Source organism: Rhinopithecus bieti, unplaced genomic scaffold, assembly GCF_001698545.2.
Source record: "Rhinopithecus bieti isolate Rb0 unplaced genomic scaffold, ASM169854v2 scaffold_31548, whole genome shotgun sequence".
Classification (NCBI taxonomy): domain Eukaryota; kingdom Metazoa; phylum Chordata; class Mammalia; order Primates; family Cercopithecidae; genus Rhinopithecus; species Rhinopithecus bieti.
This window is the reverse complement of record NW_016814470.1, coordinates 1,960,648-1,976,961: the sequence shown is the minus strand read 5'-3', so window position 1 is coordinate 1,976,961 and position 16,314 is coordinate 1,960,648. Positions and strand designations below refer to the sequence as shown.

The 16,314-nt window shown below is 39.8% G+C and overlaps 1 protein-coding gene and 1 pseudogene across 3 annotated transcripts in view; one reads left to right on the top strand and one right to left on the bottom strand.

Moving 5' to 3' along the window:
- The window catches only part of KIF23 (kinesin family member 23), a 34,508-nt gene that overhangs the window by 9,923 nt on the left and 8,271 nt on the right, over positions 1-16,314 (top strand). For all 3 annotated transcript variants that reach the window (XM_017851101.1, XM_017851100.1, XM_017851099.1), the window contains exons 8-16: positions 1,917-2,029; positions 2,183-2,304; positions 4,952-5,054; positions 11,338-11,417; positions 11,587-11,706; positions 12,078-12,201; positions 12,510-12,668; positions 14,190-14,347; positions 16,069-16,242. In XM_017851101.1, coding sequence (XP_017706590.1) covers positions 1,917-2,029; positions 2,183-2,304; positions 4,952-5,054; positions 11,338-11,417; positions 11,587-11,706; positions 12,078-12,201; positions 12,510-12,668; positions 14,190-14,347; positions 16,069-16,242 — 1,153 coding nt within the window. The remainder of the gene's footprint in view (positions 1-1,916; positions 2,030-2,182; positions 2,305-4,951; positions 5,055-11,337; positions 11,418-11,586; positions 11,707-12,077; positions 12,202-12,509; positions 12,669-14,189; positions 14,348-16,068; positions 16,243-16,314) is intronic.
- LOC108514661 (acylpyruvase FAHD1, mitochondrial-like) lies at positions 10,320-11,193 on the bottom strand (annotated as a pseudogene).

Sequence of the window (16,314 nt, the reverse complement as noted above, 5' to 3'; positions counted from 1 at the left end):
TTAGACTGAGAATACATACCAGTATATATCCGCTTTTAATTACATGAAAAATTTGTGGACTCTGGTTGAGGCCATACTTGATACAAGTATTTCTGTGGTTCTTAGTGAGTCACATTTTGATACAGTTATCTTTACCACAGTCCTTGAATTTCCATCACATTGACTGGAAAAACAATTACAATATGGCTAAGTAAGCTAAATGTAAAAATATTAATCGTAGGAGTTTATGCCAAGGAAGACTCTTTTGCTCTATTTAATCTTTCCTCAAGTGAGAACTTTATTTACCCTTGGAATGTTGGTAATAGTAAAAATACTTGGGATAGGTTGTGTAGCAATACATGGGAGAGTTAAGACCTTGTGAGACAGTTACTTTTTTACTTTTTTTTGAGACAGGGTCTTGCTCTGCCATGTCAGCTCACTGCAGCCAACCTCCTGGGTTCAGGTGATCCTCCCACTTTAGCCTCCTAAGTAGCTGGAACTACAAGCACAAGCCACCATGCCTGGCTAATTTTCTAATTTCTTGTAGAGATAGGAGTGATAGAGGTCTCACTATGTTGCCTAGGGTGGTCTCAAACTCTTGGCCTCAAGCAGTCCTCCCACCTTGGCCTCCCAAAGTGCTGGGATTACAAGTGTGAGCCACCATGCCCGGCCTGACAATTACTTTTTATATCAAACTAATTACTTTGCCATTTGTTTTAAAGTGTCACTTGTCTTGACTCTAATCTTGAGTGTATCCATTTTCATGTATGCCCACGTGCCAAGTTTTTGTTTGTTCTAAAGGAGATTATTTTCAAAGGATCATATCTTGGCTTTATTTAGTTATACAAAAGAAGATTGACAAAAATACCTTGTGTGCTTTGTAACCTTTCTGGGTAACTCCTTGAATGAACATACAAGGGTGCTTGTTTGGCACTGAATTCATATTTAATTTGTTAGGTTGGTGTTAGACCTGCTTTTTTAAGCTAGTTAACTTTTAGTAGTTTTAATACAATGAAAAACTGTTACAAGTGGAGGGTTTTTAAGATATGACTCATTGTGATTCATTAAGATATGACACATAGTCTGGACTGAACATGTTGGTGTGAGATGGCTGCTGTAGAAACAGTAACTTCTACCTTATTCCTTTGGTAGGTGGAACAGTTGCAGCACACCCATGAGGAACACAGATTTTGTGTATGTGATGGTGTTGGCTCTTTTCTTAAGGAGAAGGGTGCAGTTATACTATGGTTGGCATTCTGTGGCATGTTTGCATGTAGATTATTTTCCATTGTCACTGGGCTGCCTGCTGTCTCTAAGCCCTCCTTGCTTCCTGACAGATCTACTGTTGACTATCAGTGATGGTGACTGGTAAATGTCTCTATCTTCACCATTCACAAAACTAAGACCAAACAGGTAGCTCTCTTACCCAACCTTCATCTTGTCATACAGACTAAAACTTCATAAGCCACTTTGAAAAGATTGCCACTCCTGGTATATACCAAACTCTTTCTGAATTTGTTTTCTGCTGTTGCCGAGGAGGTCAGAACCGGTTCTATCTGCTAGTCTTTTAAAATTAGGAAAATACTAGATTTTGATGCTTAACCTGTGCATGTGATGTTGCTGTAATACTACTTTGGTCTCTAAATTGTTTAGTAAGTATTGTTTCATGTGCTTTCTTAGAGTAAATTAGAGCAAAGCTTTTAAAACAAAATTGGTTTCTGTTATCTTGTTATGTAACTAATCTTGACTATTTAGCTTTACAATCTTATCTAAGTTAATATTTCTCTGGAGTATTATACATTATATACTTATAAAATATATATAATTTTCATTAGAAGAATAACATGTCATGTCACTTGGCATTTTAGTCTTAGTCTTAAATGAAGGTACTGGCATCTCATAATTTAGGAAACTAATCTTTTTTTTCTTTCCCATAGACCTCCACAATCTAAATTGCTTCGTGAAGATAAGAACCATAACATGTATGTTGCAGGATGTACAGAAGTTGAAGTGAAATCTACTGAGGAGGCTTTTGAAGTTTTCTGGAGAGGTTAGAAACATCTAGAACTAGAAAAATACAGAATGATAAATGTCACCTAGAGTTGCTACTAAATTTAATGGCAATCTTTTTTGACTTACTAGAAAGCATGTGTAATGAAATGACTGAGTTCAGGTTTGACCAATGATTTCTCTGTTGTCATAGGCCAGAAAAAGAGACGTATTGCTAATACCCATTTGAATCGTGAGTCCAGCCGTTCCCATAGCGTGTTCAACATTAAATTAGTTCAGGCTCCCTTGGATGCAGATGGAGACAATGTCTTACAGGTAAAGTTGTAGTATGTGGAGTTTTTCTGGTTCTAACTCTATCCTTAATTTTTGGAATTAGAGTAATCCCACCAACATGGTGAAAGCCAGTCTCTAGTAAAATTGGAAAAATCAGCCAGGCACGGTGATGCACTCCTGTAATCCCAGCTACTTGTGTGGCTGAGGCAGGAGGATCACTTGAACCTGGGAGGCAGAGGTGCAGTGACCTGAGATCGTGCCACTGCACCCCAGTCTGGGCAACAGAGAGACCCTGTCTCGAAAAAGAAAAAGTTAAATTAGGGAGGTTTTATTGCAATGAAGATTGCTCTAGAATAAATACACAGTTGGTTCTCTGTATCTGTGAGTTCTACATCTATAGATTCAACCAATTGCGGATTGAAAATATTCAAAAATAAAATGCTGCATTTGTGCTGACCATGTACAGATTTTTTTTGGTCATTATTCCTTAAACAATACAGTATAACAAAGTGTTACATAGTGTTTACATTGTATTAGATATTATAAGTACTCTAAATATGATTTAAAGTATACAGGAGGGCTGGGTGCATATGTGGCTCATGCCTGTAATCCCAGCACTTTTGGGAGGCCAAGGCAGGAGGATCACTTGAGGCCAGAAGTTTGAGACAAGCCTGGGCAACAAAACAAGACTCTGTCTTTGCAAAAAAATAAAGTAAGTCTAAAAAAAATTAAAAAAATAGAATTTTAAAAAGTGTATGGGAGGATGTACATAGGTTATATTCAGATACTATGCCATTTTGTACATGGGACTTGAGCATCCATGGAATTTGGTATCTGTGAAATTTAGTATCCGTAGGAGAGCCTACAGCTAATCCCTTGAGGATACCGAGGGATGACTCTGTATGTAGGTGATGACATTAAAACTTTTTTTCCCTGTTATTATAGTTTTGGAAGTTGGATATTGAATCTTAGAGCCTGAATTTTGCTGTGAAAAAAGTTTGCAGATCTTTAAAAATCTCTTTGATAGAAGTGATAAAATAAGACTGTGATTGTTTTCTCTCTGGTGACTCATTCTGTAAGTGGAAATTCAGTTAATGGTTGTAAAATGTCAGTAATTCATTTTTCAGGGTAGGTATAGTTTAGGAAGTGGCCGGTGTTATAAGTTGTTCATCTCTTGGCTGATAGGCCAGTAGTGTCCCCCATATGCAGATCACTATTTACTGCCGGGCCTGCCACATTACAAGGCTTGTGTCAATTAGTGACAGCATATGAGTCTGAGTATACATAATCTAATAACTGTAATTCATTAAAGTGTAATTTATTCAAACTGTATCATGAAATTGTGGCATTCTGAAGGTTTATAAGTGACAGGAGTGGTATTGAAGACCTCCAGGATTTAAAAGCTGATTTCTATTTGTTTACTGACTAGCTATAATAAAACCTCCTTATAAGGTTGTGAGAATTAAAGGAGGTAATGTGTGTAAAGTTCTTAGTCCAGTGTTTAGCTTATAGTCAACACTCAATAATTGTTAGCTAGAAAATAGTTATAAGGGCCAGGCGCCGTGGCTCACGCCTGTAATCCCAGCACTTTGGGAGGCCGAGACAGGCAGATCACGAGGTCAGGAGATTGAGACCATCCTAGCCACCATGGTGAAACCCCGTCCCTACTAAAAATACAAAAATTAGCTGAGCATGGTGGCACGTGCCTGTAGTCCCAGCTACTCAGGAGGCTGAGGCAGGAGAATTGTTTGAACCAGGGAGGTGGATGTTGTAGTGAGCCAAGATCACGCCACTACACTCCAGCCTGGGTGATAGAGCAAGACTCTATCTTAAAAAAAAGAAAAAGAAAAATGGTTATAAGTCAGCCTTCCATATATACCTGATTTCCCTTGAATCACATCTAATATTACAGCATCAGTTAGGTGCCACTTGGCTTTCACTTCTTTTTATAAGAATTATCTGCTGGGCATGGTGGCTCACCCCCGTAATCCCAAGCACTTTGGGAGGCTGAGGTAGGCAGATCAACTGAGGTTAGGTGTTTGAGACCAGCTTGGTCCACATGGTGAAACCCTGTCTCTACTAAAAATACGAAAAAAATGAGCTGGGCATGGTGGCGCACGCCTGTAATCCCGGTTACTCGGAAGGCTGAGGCAAGAGAACCGCTTGAACCCAGGAGGGGGAGGTTGCAGTGAGCGTAGATGGCACCACTGCAATCCAGCCTGGAGACACAGCGAGACTCTCTCTCCCCCGCCCCCCCCCAAAAATTATTTATAGCATTACAAAATTAGGTTATTATAAGATTATTAAACATCCGATTATAGAAGAATTTAGGATAATCCTGTTCTAGACTCTTATTCAGCAAATATCTGCGGAGTTCCTACTGAGTAGTAGGCACTGTGCAGCATGCTGGTGATAAGATAGGAAAAGACAGAGTCCCTGCTCTCAGGGACCTTACTGTTTGATGCAGAAGGAAGACCAGCCAATTGACAAGTAATCATTAATGTCATGAGTATATTTATCAAACTCTTGTAGCAAACTCTTCCCTAAAATATGAACCCTTTGCCTATCCTGTGCATTTTGTTCTGTGCAAATGTTCATTAAGACTTTGCTTGTTGATATGAATCTATTTAAAGAACATTGTAAACCAGTTATAACCCATTTTAAGTTATTGGCTTTGTGATCTTTTTAGGAAAAAGAACAAATCACTGTAAGTCAGTTGTCCTTGGTAGATCTTGCTGGAAGTGAAAGAACTAACCGGACCAGAGCAGAAGGAAACAGATTACGTGAAGCTGGTGAGTAAAGCATAGTATTTATTTATTGCTCTAACTTTCAGAAACTTGCAACGCCAGTTTATTATCTGCTTATCAATGGGTGGGGTTTTTTAATTTTTTTTTTGAGATGGAGTCTTGCTCTGTCGCTTAGGCTGGAGTGTAGTGGCGCTTTCTCGGCTCACTGCAAGCTCCGCCTCCCGGGTTCACACCGTTCTCCTGCCTAAGCCTCTCGAGTGGCTGAGACTACAGGCGCCCGCCACCACGTCTGATTTTTTGTATTATTAGTAGAGACGGGGTTTCACCGTGTTAGCCAGGATGGTCTTGATCTCCTGACCTCATGATCCACCCGCCTCGGCCTCCCAAAGTGCTGGGATTACAGGCGTGAGCCACTGCACCTGGCCAGTGGGTGGTTCTTTGTTTTTTTTTTTTTTAATTTTATTGAGATGGTCTTACTCTGTTACCCAGGAGGGAATGCAGTGGTGTGATCATGGCTCATTGCAGCCTCAAACTCCTGGGCTCAATTGATTCTCCCATTTCAGCCTTCTGAGTAGCTGGGACTAGAGATGTGCACCACCATGCCTGTCTAATTTTTAACAATTTTTTTGTAGAGATGGGTTCTCCTTATGTTGCCCAGGGTGGTCTCAAATTCCTGGGCTCTAGTAATCTCTCACCTTGGCCACCCCAAAGTCTTAGGATTACAGGAATGAACCACTGTAACCAGCCTCGATGGATGGTTTAAGCATAATTGTCCTCCATTAGATAATTTAGAGGCTAAGTTTATAATTATACTGGTTTGGTATTAATCTATTACAATACCCTGATTTCTTTAAGAATGAGGAAAGTTGTATTCAATTAGTCTGGGTGTGGTGGCTCACACCTGTAATCCTGGCAATTTGGGAGGCCAAGGCATGTGGATCACGTGAGCCCAGGAATTCAAGACCAGCTTTGGCAACATGATGAAACCCCATCTCTACAAAAAATACAAAAAATTAGCTGGGTGTGGTACATCTGTAGTTCCAAGCTACTTGGAGGCTGAGGTGGGAGAACTGCTTGAGCCCTGATCTCACCACTATACTCCAGCCTGGACAACAGAGAAGCTGTCTCAAAAAAAAAAAAAAAGTCTATTTTTAGTATTGTAGGTCAGTATTGGGTCCTTGAAATGTTATTTCAGTATTTATTAGTGGTAAAAATTGGCTTCTAGAGATGGGAAAATTCTGAACATAAGTCATTTGAAGGCTTTAAATAGATACATAGCCAATCTATATATGTGTTTTTTAAAATCTATGCATGTTATGTCTCATTGCCTTTTTGTAGTTTTTTAAAAAATTAATAGAGTTGTACATACTTTTTGGGTATATGTGATATTTTGATAGATGTATACAGTGTGATCAAATCAGTGTAACTGGGTTTTCTGTCACCTTGCATGTTGTGTTTTATGTTAATAACCATGTAGTGAGTACCTACTGTGTGCCAGGAATTAAACACAGATACAAAGGACACAGTCCTGCTGGGAAGAGCCCATCCTAGTAGAGGAGATCAGTAGATAAACTAGATTTTCTGAGTAGAGTATGATGGGAGTGCAGGATAGGGCTGCCTAAACCAATCTGGGAGTGGGAAGGTGACAAATTGAGTAGGAGTGAGTTGTATGAAGAAGGATAGGATTAAAGGCAACATTCCTGTCCCAGGAGGCAGTTGCTTAGTCCTGAGATAATATGGCAGAGTCAAAGTAGCTGAAGTAGAGGATGTAGGTTGGTGAACTATGAGAACTGAGACAGGAGAGAAAGCTAAGGTCATGAAGACCCTTGTCTTTCATATCAAGAAGTTTGAATTTTATCTTGAAGGAATAATGTTTAGCTGCCAACTATTAAGGGTCTAGTGTGTATTGTAGTATCTAGATACAATAGATAGGTAGGATTGTATCATACCCATTTTTCAGATGAGGAAATGGGTTTGGGAAGGTTAAATTTCTCAAGGCTGGAGCCAGGTTGGTTGGACTTTCACAGCTTGTGTCTTTATACTGTGTCATACAGCCTCCCCTTAAAGAAGGATTATTAGTCTTTTAGAACGATAATTTTGCCGGTGTAGAGAAATAATTTACCAAGGGCGAGCCTGAATATATGAAAGAGCAGTTAGGAGCCTTTTGCAGCAATTCAGGCAAGCAATTGTGTGACCTGGAGGCAAAGGTCAGACAACACTGAGAGCTACTTAGGAAGTAGGTCCACCTGGATGTGGAGAATAAGGAGGTGTTTGATTGAGGAGAAGCGGTTTTAGGAGCAGGTGTAGGCAGTTAATGAGTTGTGTTTGAAATGTTCAATTTATGCAAGTGAAAGTGCCTTGTAATTGGATGCAGAGGTACATGGATTTGGAAGGAGAGAGATTTGACTTGAGGTTTGTAGGTTTAGGCTTTGCCAATAGAAAAATGATTGAAGCAATTGGGTGAGATAAAATAATTCATAGCCAATAGAGAGGAACAAGCTGAAAGCAGAAGCTTGAGGAACAACAGGCCCTTGATTATTAGCTTGGGAAGGACAGAGAAGGGTGATAACTAAAAGGGATTTGAGGGATTATGCAACGATGAAAAAATACGAACACACATTGTATATGTACATTAGAAGACAGTAAAGACTTGAGTTTATTCATATGCTGAAGAGATGTTTAAGTCCAGCGGTGAGAAATGGGGCCTTTAGAGCTGCCCCTACCCTGGGCCAAAGGACCCTTACAATTTGTCTGAATCACTTGAATTTAATGAGAGTGGACTGTGTGTGTGCTGTCTGTCATTGTCTACCCAGTGCCGCTTACCTACTAGGTGTTAATAAACATGAAAGTGATGATTATTGGTGGAGCAAGATCCCAGAAGTGGCAGGAAAATCTGAATCTAGATCCAAGAGGAAGGATTAACTTTGATGGGACAAGAGTTGGCTTGGGAAGAAAGTTAAGACTTGAAGTTTTGGATGCTTTGGGGAAAAGCTAGAAAGGACTGTTAGTGTAAATATGGGTAAGGTGCAGGTGTGACAAGAGTTAGGGAGTGAGAGCAGAAAAGGATATTGTAGTTGGGGCATATGGCAGAGGCTCCAGGTTCTTAGAGGTGGTACACTTCTGAGGGATAGAGTTTGGCCTGTTAGCTGTAATGGAATAGAGATAAAGATTTACCGGAGTTGGGACATTGGGACCCTGTGACTACAGCATATGAGAATGATTGTTGTTCTCATGGCTACTGAAATAAACCAGGGGCTGGCATGTAGGAGGAACATTTCAAGGCAATAGGGAGGAACTAGGAAAATGTTGCTGGCCTCTCCCTCTGTTTACCATACTTGTAGAATGTCAGCCTTTAGAAAACAAATAGCTTTTTTTTTTTTTTTATTCCAAAAGTCTACAGGGCTGCAGCAGGAGATAAACTGTTAGGTTGCAGGGCTGTATGCCATGGATGTAGGGTGAAGCCTGTGGACCTTTCCTGGTATAGTATTTCTGAAGGTATAGCACAGAGAGAATTACAGAGAAAACCAATTGCATTGAAATGTGTTTTAAAAGTATTCTTAAGTTTGTCATACAGTAATTTGTGTGCTTCTTTATTAATACCTTAAAGACACAGCAGCAGGTCTGATTAAATAAATGCAGGGTAATGATGAACATAAATATCTTGATGAGCAACAAACTGTAATGTGCTATAAAAATATCTGTAGTTTGTATTGATACCAGTTACAGGTACTACTAATGCTGTGATTTTTGGCCTGCATTCATAATTGAAGGAACTAGTGAATTCCAGTTAGAGTTTGGTAAAAATAAATAATGTAATTTATTTTCCATCTAAGTATGCAGACACCCCATAATGTTCCCCCGGACAATGTCGACCTCAATTTAAGAACCCCTGACCGCTAGGGAAAACTATCAATGGATTATTTTGTGAGAGATTTGAAGTTGCAGGGAAATCTGTTAATAAGAACATGAGTTCCTGAGAGCACAGTGGAAGAAGAAAGAACATTAGGAGTTTGGGTCAAGGAACATAAATCATGAATCATGGAATATTACAGAGGTACAGATGAGTTCTCTATTTTGGGACTTGTATCCAAGATCCTCTGTATCCTTGGGAGGCCAAGGGTAAAAGCATAATGGAGTTAGCTAACGTCAATCAAAGTTCCATAATGAACTCATTCTCATGGGGTCTAATCAGATGAGAGCTGCATTCTTGAAAGCTTGCTTAGACTGTTAGACTTGCCTTGGCTCAGAAATCCAAATAAGAGCGGTCAGAAGTAACAAGTATGCCACCTAAGAAATCCTTGCTGAGATGTAGAGGGGACAGAGTTAGCTGATTCCAAAGACATTTGACCGTTAGAAACAGCAAGAGAGCCCTTGTATATGCAGGGAGAGCTTCAGACTCTTGCATGCTTCCTATGAAAATCTAATACCTGATTATCTGAGCTGGAATGATTTCATCCCAAAACCACACCCCCCAAGCCTCAACCCATCTGTGTAAAAATTGTCTTCTGTGAAACTGGTCCCTGGTGCCAGAAAGGTTGGGGACCTGCTGCTTTAGAGAATATATTTTATTTATTTTACTTATTTATTTTGTTATTTTTATTTTTTAGCCACATAAAAGGCAGCACACTTATTTGGAAAACAATAATTTCAAAATCATCTCCTGAACTCAGAATCGATGGGTCAGGGTAGACACCCTAAGTACACAGGTGAAATCTTCATTAATTGTTCACTTATTAAGTACAAATTTAAATTAATGGATTGTGTACAGCAGTGTTTTTCCACATTTCCCTGATAAGAATCATTTGGAGTGCTCTGTAAACACAGCTTCACTGGAGATTAATCCCATCAAATTGATTTAGTGGCTCTGGGATAGGCCAGTAATTTGGAAATTTTTATTTTTACAAATGCTTCCTGATGATGATCAAGTCCAAAGAAATTTGAGAAACACTGATCTGGAACATAACTTTCAGTTTTCTCTAAAGTTTTTAAGTCTTGAACTACTGATCATCTTAGAGATAACCCACTGAAAAGTCTTCTCCAATCCAGTTTTATGAAAGAAAGCTCTTTAGAACATTTGGTTTGATAAAATTTTTTCAAAGCACCGGAAGTATTTTACTTTGGCTTTTTAAATTTCTGGCCCATCCGTTCTAGTTCACGTTTTCTTGAAGAATCCATCTTCTTTGAGTTGAGCCATAGCAATCTAATCATTTTTTAAAAATAATTGGTTTCTTATTAAAGGATTGTGACATTTACTAGCTGTTGCTTGCTTTTGTCTTGCTCCCATCTCCCTGAAACTTCTTAAGAAATGACTCAATATTCTGGCCTTTCCACCTTAAATCTCATACTGACCACCATGTATGCCAGCCTGGATCTCTTCGTTTTCTTTAACCGGTCCAACTCCCTTTGGTGTCCCGGTCAAGATAATATCTCCTTCTTCCAAGGTCATGATCTTAGAAACATGGTTGATAATGTAGGGGGATGGAAAAAATCATGGAGGATGTCTCACCCTCCTGTCTTGAGTTCGCCGTTGACTTTGAGCCACAGCCTCAGGTTGGGAGGATCAGGGATCTTCTTCTTGGGCACAAATGTGCTGACCGGGCAGGAGGCCGTAAAGCTCTTAGCCAGAGTCCAGAGCAGCCTCTTCTTCTCGCACTCGTCCTGCACGTCCCTGGCAGTCATGTCCAGGCACAGGGCATAGCTGCTAACGTAGTCTATAGCCGTGCGGCCATGCTTGCCCATCACCACGCCCAACTCCAGCTTGTGTTGTAAGTTGGCGACTGTATGCGGGCATGCGGATGGGTGAGCCCTCAGGTGTGTAGGCCATGGACAGTTTCAGGAACAGAATGGGCTCATTCAACACCACGCTGTCATCTCCCTGGCATGGTCCCCGTAGTTCCTCCCCATGCAGATGATATTCTTTCCCACCCCAAGAAGCGGGACAGTGGCCTGGGGGTCGCCGTGATTCCTGCCAATTGCCTAGAGAATATATTTTAATATGAGGATATTAAACATCTGTATCAAAGATATTCCTTCAGAGAATTTAGGATTTGGAAGAAACCTTATAGTCATTAACTGTAATGTTGCATTTTGTGGAAAATCCTGTTGATAGAATCCCTGAAGGATGGCTGTTTAACCTTCCCAGAAATACTGCTATTGAAAGAGAGCCTGGACCATGCATAGACATCTCTTTATGTTGAGCCACAAAAATTTGTTATTTATAATTTCTATCTAATAGTTGTTTGAAGTTGAGATTTTATAGGCAAACAGAACACACTTTAGCTACTATATTGTTGTTCTAAAATAGCGTCTATATATATTTTTCTGTCAGGTAATATTAATCAGTCACTAATGACGCTAAGAACATGTATGGATGTCCTGAGAGAGAACCAAATGTATGGAACTAACAAGGTAAGCAGCAGCCTTCTCTGATCTTTTGTATAGTTTCATTTGTGTGCATTTTTTTGCTCTGATCTTTTGTATAGTTTCATTTGTGTGCATTTTTTTGCTCTGATCTTTTGTATAGTTTCATTTGTGTGCATTTTTTGTGTAACGCATTTGGATTTGAATGTCTTTGTAGATGGTTCCATATCGAGATTCAAAGTTAACCCATCTGTTCAAGAACTACTTTGATGGGGAAGGAAAAGTGCGGATGATCGTGTGTGTGAATCCCAAGGCTGAAGATTATGAAGAAAACTTGGTAATTTTAATGTATTTGTCCTATAAAGTCTTGAGTTTTTCTCAGGAAAACAGTTATTTGGATGAGAAGAATGACATTTTGAATGTTTTATAAATTGATAGAGAACCATTGATTGTAGAAGTAAACTAGGCTTGGTGTGGTGGCTCATGCTTGTAATCCCAACACACTGGGAGGCTGAGGTGGGGTGATCAGTTGGGCCTACCTGGGAGGTCGAAGCTGCAGTGAGTCGTGTTCATGCCACTGCACTCCAGCCTGGTGACAGTGAGACTGTCTCACATAAAGGAAAATAAGCAATCTTTGTTTCATGTAGCCATTTCTGGGACTTGGATATCCTTATTTTTTTTTTAAACTCCATTTGTTTTGTGTTTTAGCAAGTCATGAGATTTGCAGAAGTGACTCAAGAAGTTGAAGTAGCAAGACCCGTAGACAAGGCAATATGTGGTTTAACGCCTGGAAGGCGATACAGAAACCAGCCTCGAGGTCCAATTGGAAATGGTATGATTTGGTGTCGTATCATTTGTCCACTCATCGGTCTGTTTCTTTCTCTCTTTTTTCAAAAAAATTATTTCATATAAGAGAAATGTTTACATACCTTCCGAAGAACCAAGCACATAATAATTTGAGCAAAATTTAAATGAGCTTATTTTGCATACTATGATTCTCATTTTTAGGGAAGTAAACTTGTATCAGCTCAAGAAATTGCAATGGTTAGTTGGACTGGGGCTGTATTCAGTGTTAAACTTGTTTAAATAAGCTCTTTCTCTCCTATGTAACTTTTTGTAATTTTCTGTAATTCAATACAGAACCATTGGTTACTGACGTGGTTTTGCAGAGTTTTCCACCTTTGCCATCATGTGAAATTTTGGATATCAACGATGAGCAGACACTTCCAAGGCTGATTGAAGCCTTAGAGAAACGACATCACCTACGACAAATGATGATTGATGAGTTTAATAAACAATGTAAGGGCAAAACTATTTGCAATAATTTTATTTAGTTAATTTTTTGTTTTTTTTTTTTTGAGACACAGTTTCACTCTGTCCCCCAGGCTGGAGTGCAGTGGTACAATCTCGGTTCACTACAACTTCCGCCTCCCGGGTTCAAGCGATTCTCCTGCCTCAGCCTCCCGAGTAGACTACAGGCACATGCCACCATGCCTGGCTAATTTTTGTACTATTAGCAGAGACGGGGTTTTGCCATGTTGGCCAGGCTGGTCTCAAACTCCTGACCTCAAGTGATCCGCCTGCCTCGGCCTCCCAAAGTGCTGGGATTACAGGCATGAGCCACCACTCCCGGCCAGTTTGCAATAATTGTAACTTCTGAAATGGAATGTATTTTCAATGAATCTGAGTTTATATAGTAGATTTCATCTTTAAGGAAGTTAAAGAAAATTATGTCTTTGTACCTTTGAAGCACTCAAGGCATTGTTTGATTAGAATGACCAGGAATTTTTCCATAGCTCTTTTTTGTATTCTAAGGAAGTCAAAAAGAAAAAAGTGGGCGTGTGTTCTTTCTTTTGTTTTTTACCAACAGTGATGGAGACACAAAGAAATATTTTTTAGTTTCCCCTGTCTACATAGTAGGGATTGTAATTGTTTCTACCTCAGGATGTGTTGTAAAGATAAATAAGATAAAGTATTGAAATCCTGTAGAACAGGTAAACTCTGGTACATAGTGAACGTATCTCAGTGAATGAATGTATCTACTTTTTTCTTTTTTTGAGACTGAGTCTCGCTCTGTTGCCCAGGTTGGAGTGCAATAGTGCAATCTTGGCTCGCTGCAACCTCCGTCTCCCAGGTTCAAGCAATTCTGCCTCAGCCTTCTGAGCAGCAGGGATTACAGGTGCGCGCTACCGCACCCAACTAATTTTTGTATTTTTAGTAGAGACGAGGTTTCACCATGTTGGTCAGGCTGATCTCAAACTCCTGACCTCGTGATCCACCCACCTCAGCCTCCCAAAGTGCTGGGATTACAGACATGAGCCACCATGCCTGGCTCTACTATTTTTATTATCATTATTCATTTGAATCTTTACCAAAAAGTTGTGAGATAAAGTAGTATTTAAATTTCCATACTGAAATGAAATTTGCTCAGAAATATTAATTAACTTGCCTAAGTCATAACTAGTAAGTGGTGTACCAGGGATTTCAGCTCAGGTTTAATTAATCCCAAATGTCGTGTTATTTCTATTTTGCATTTGTTGTTGTGAAGCAAAGTACCTGTAAGGATTGGGAAGAGAATGCTACAGTGCACAATGAAAGACTTGAATATTTTTTTTAGCATTTAACAGAAAGCTTCTGTGACTGTCTTGTCAATTTGAGAATTAAGCTCCTGATTTCCCTCTAAACTTGTTTTCTCCTTATAGACTGATTCTCACAGAGATTTGCTGAATAACTACATTTTATCTAGTGTCTGCTAACAAGTTGATATCTTTGTTTGTTTTAGAACTGGTGTAAAACTTGGCCTGTATGTTTTTGTTTCAGCTAATGCTTTTAAAGCTTTGTTACAAGAATTTGACAGTGCTGTTTTAAGTAAAGAAAACCACATGCAAGGGAAACTAAATGAAAAGGAAAAGATGATCTCAGGACAGAAATTGGAAATAGAACGACTGGAAAAGAAAAACAAAACTTTAGAATATAAGGTTTGTTTTGACATTATTATGATAGATGTATGTGCTGGTGTTTTAGCACTGGTCTCTGAAGGAGCTATTATGCTCCACGGCCTGTAAATCCTGCTTATTAAGAGTTCTTGGTCGGGTGTGGTAGCCCACACCCATAATCCCAACACTTTGAGAGGCTGAGGTGGCCAGATCATCTGAGGTCAGGAGTTCAAGAATGAGCCTGGCCAACATGGCCAAACCTCGTCTCTACTAAAAAAGTACAAAAATTGGCTGGGCGCGGTGGCTCAAGCCTGTAATCCCAGCACTTTGGGAGGCCGAGACGGGCGGATCACGAGGTCAGGAGATCGAGACCATCCTGGCTAACACGGTGAAACCCCGTCTCTACTAAAAAAAATACAAAAGCTAGCCGGGCGAGGTGGCGGGCGCCTGCCACTGCACTCCAGTCCAGGCGACAGAGCGAGACTCCGCCTCAAAAAAACAAACAAACAAAAAAAGTACAAAAATTAGCTGGGTGTGGTGGCGAGCGCCTGTAATCCCAGCTACTCAGGAGGTTGAGGCAGGAGAATCACTTGAACCCAGGAGGTGGAGGTTGCAGTGAGCCAAGCTTGAGCCGTTGCACTTCAGCCTGGGCGACAAGAGCCAAGACTCCGTCTCTAGAAAAAAAAAGGTTTCTCAGGCTGAGTGCAGGCTCATGGCTGTAGTCTCAGCACATTGGGAGGCCAAGGCAGGCAGATCACTTGAGCCCAGGAGTTCCAGACCAGACTGGGCAACATGGCAAAATCCCTTATCTACAAAAAAATTAGCCAGGCATGGTGGTGCACACCTATAGTCCCAGCTACTCAGAAGGTTGAGATGGGAGAATAGCTTGAGCCTGGGAGGTTGAGGCTGCAGTGAGCTGGGATTGCACGACTGCACTCCAGCCTAGATGACAGAGCAAGAGCCTGTCTCAAAAAAAGTTCCCAGTTGGTTATTTACTAATCCTCATCCCATGCTAAGGAGGAAATGTGAGTGAAATGAAAAATCATATGTTCTTTAATTTTATGAGAGTTTTAACAGTTGAAAAGGATATTCTCTGACCCAAGCAAGGGACCTTTCTAGAGTTTAGCTTTGGTTGTAGCTTGCTTTTTGATTTATTCGAAATATTTCCTTAGTATGCTGTTTTTAATGAGATAAATGATTAAATGAAATGATATAAAAGTGCCAGCATAGTGCCTTGGACATAACAGATACTCAGTAAAGCTTAATTTGATCTGTATTTGGTTTACAAATCAGATTTTAAAAGTATAAACTCAGGATTAATCTCTTACTATGGGGTAGAAGGGAATACCATTTTGTTGAGAAGCATTGCAGCACTGTGTAATATGTTTGTTCTCTCATTTACAGAGGGTCATTTAGAGGTTTGGTGGGGGTACACATTCATAAGAGAAGTTAGTCTCAACCAATATAGTTTTTTTTTAATTCTGAAAATAGCCTAAAAACTAAATTTTAGGCCTTAATTTTAGAAGAAAGTAATTTTCACATGAAGTTAGTTATAAATGTCTTTGAGTGAGGAACTTGTTTAATGTGTTTTCATTTCTGAGAATGGGGATGGGAATTCAGATGAAATGTTAGAGAAAAAAGTGTTTTCTCCATGATTTTTCTTTCCACAAATATGCTTGCATAAGCAAATTAAGGAAGATTATTTTATAGTGACATGAAATGTTTATATGCCAAATATTGAACATAGTGGTCTACCTTCCTAGATTGAGATTTTAGAGAAAACAACTACTATCTATGAAGAAGATAAACGCAATTTGCAACAGGAACTTGAAACTCAGAACCAGAAACTTCAGCGACAGTTCTCTGACAAACGCAGATTAGAAGCCAGGTTGCAAGGCATGGTGACAGAAACGACAATGAAGTGGGAGAAAGAATGTGTGAGTATCTTTTGGGTAGTGCTTGTCTCAGAGTGGGATGATTTATTTTACATTGTAGTTAGGTTCAATATT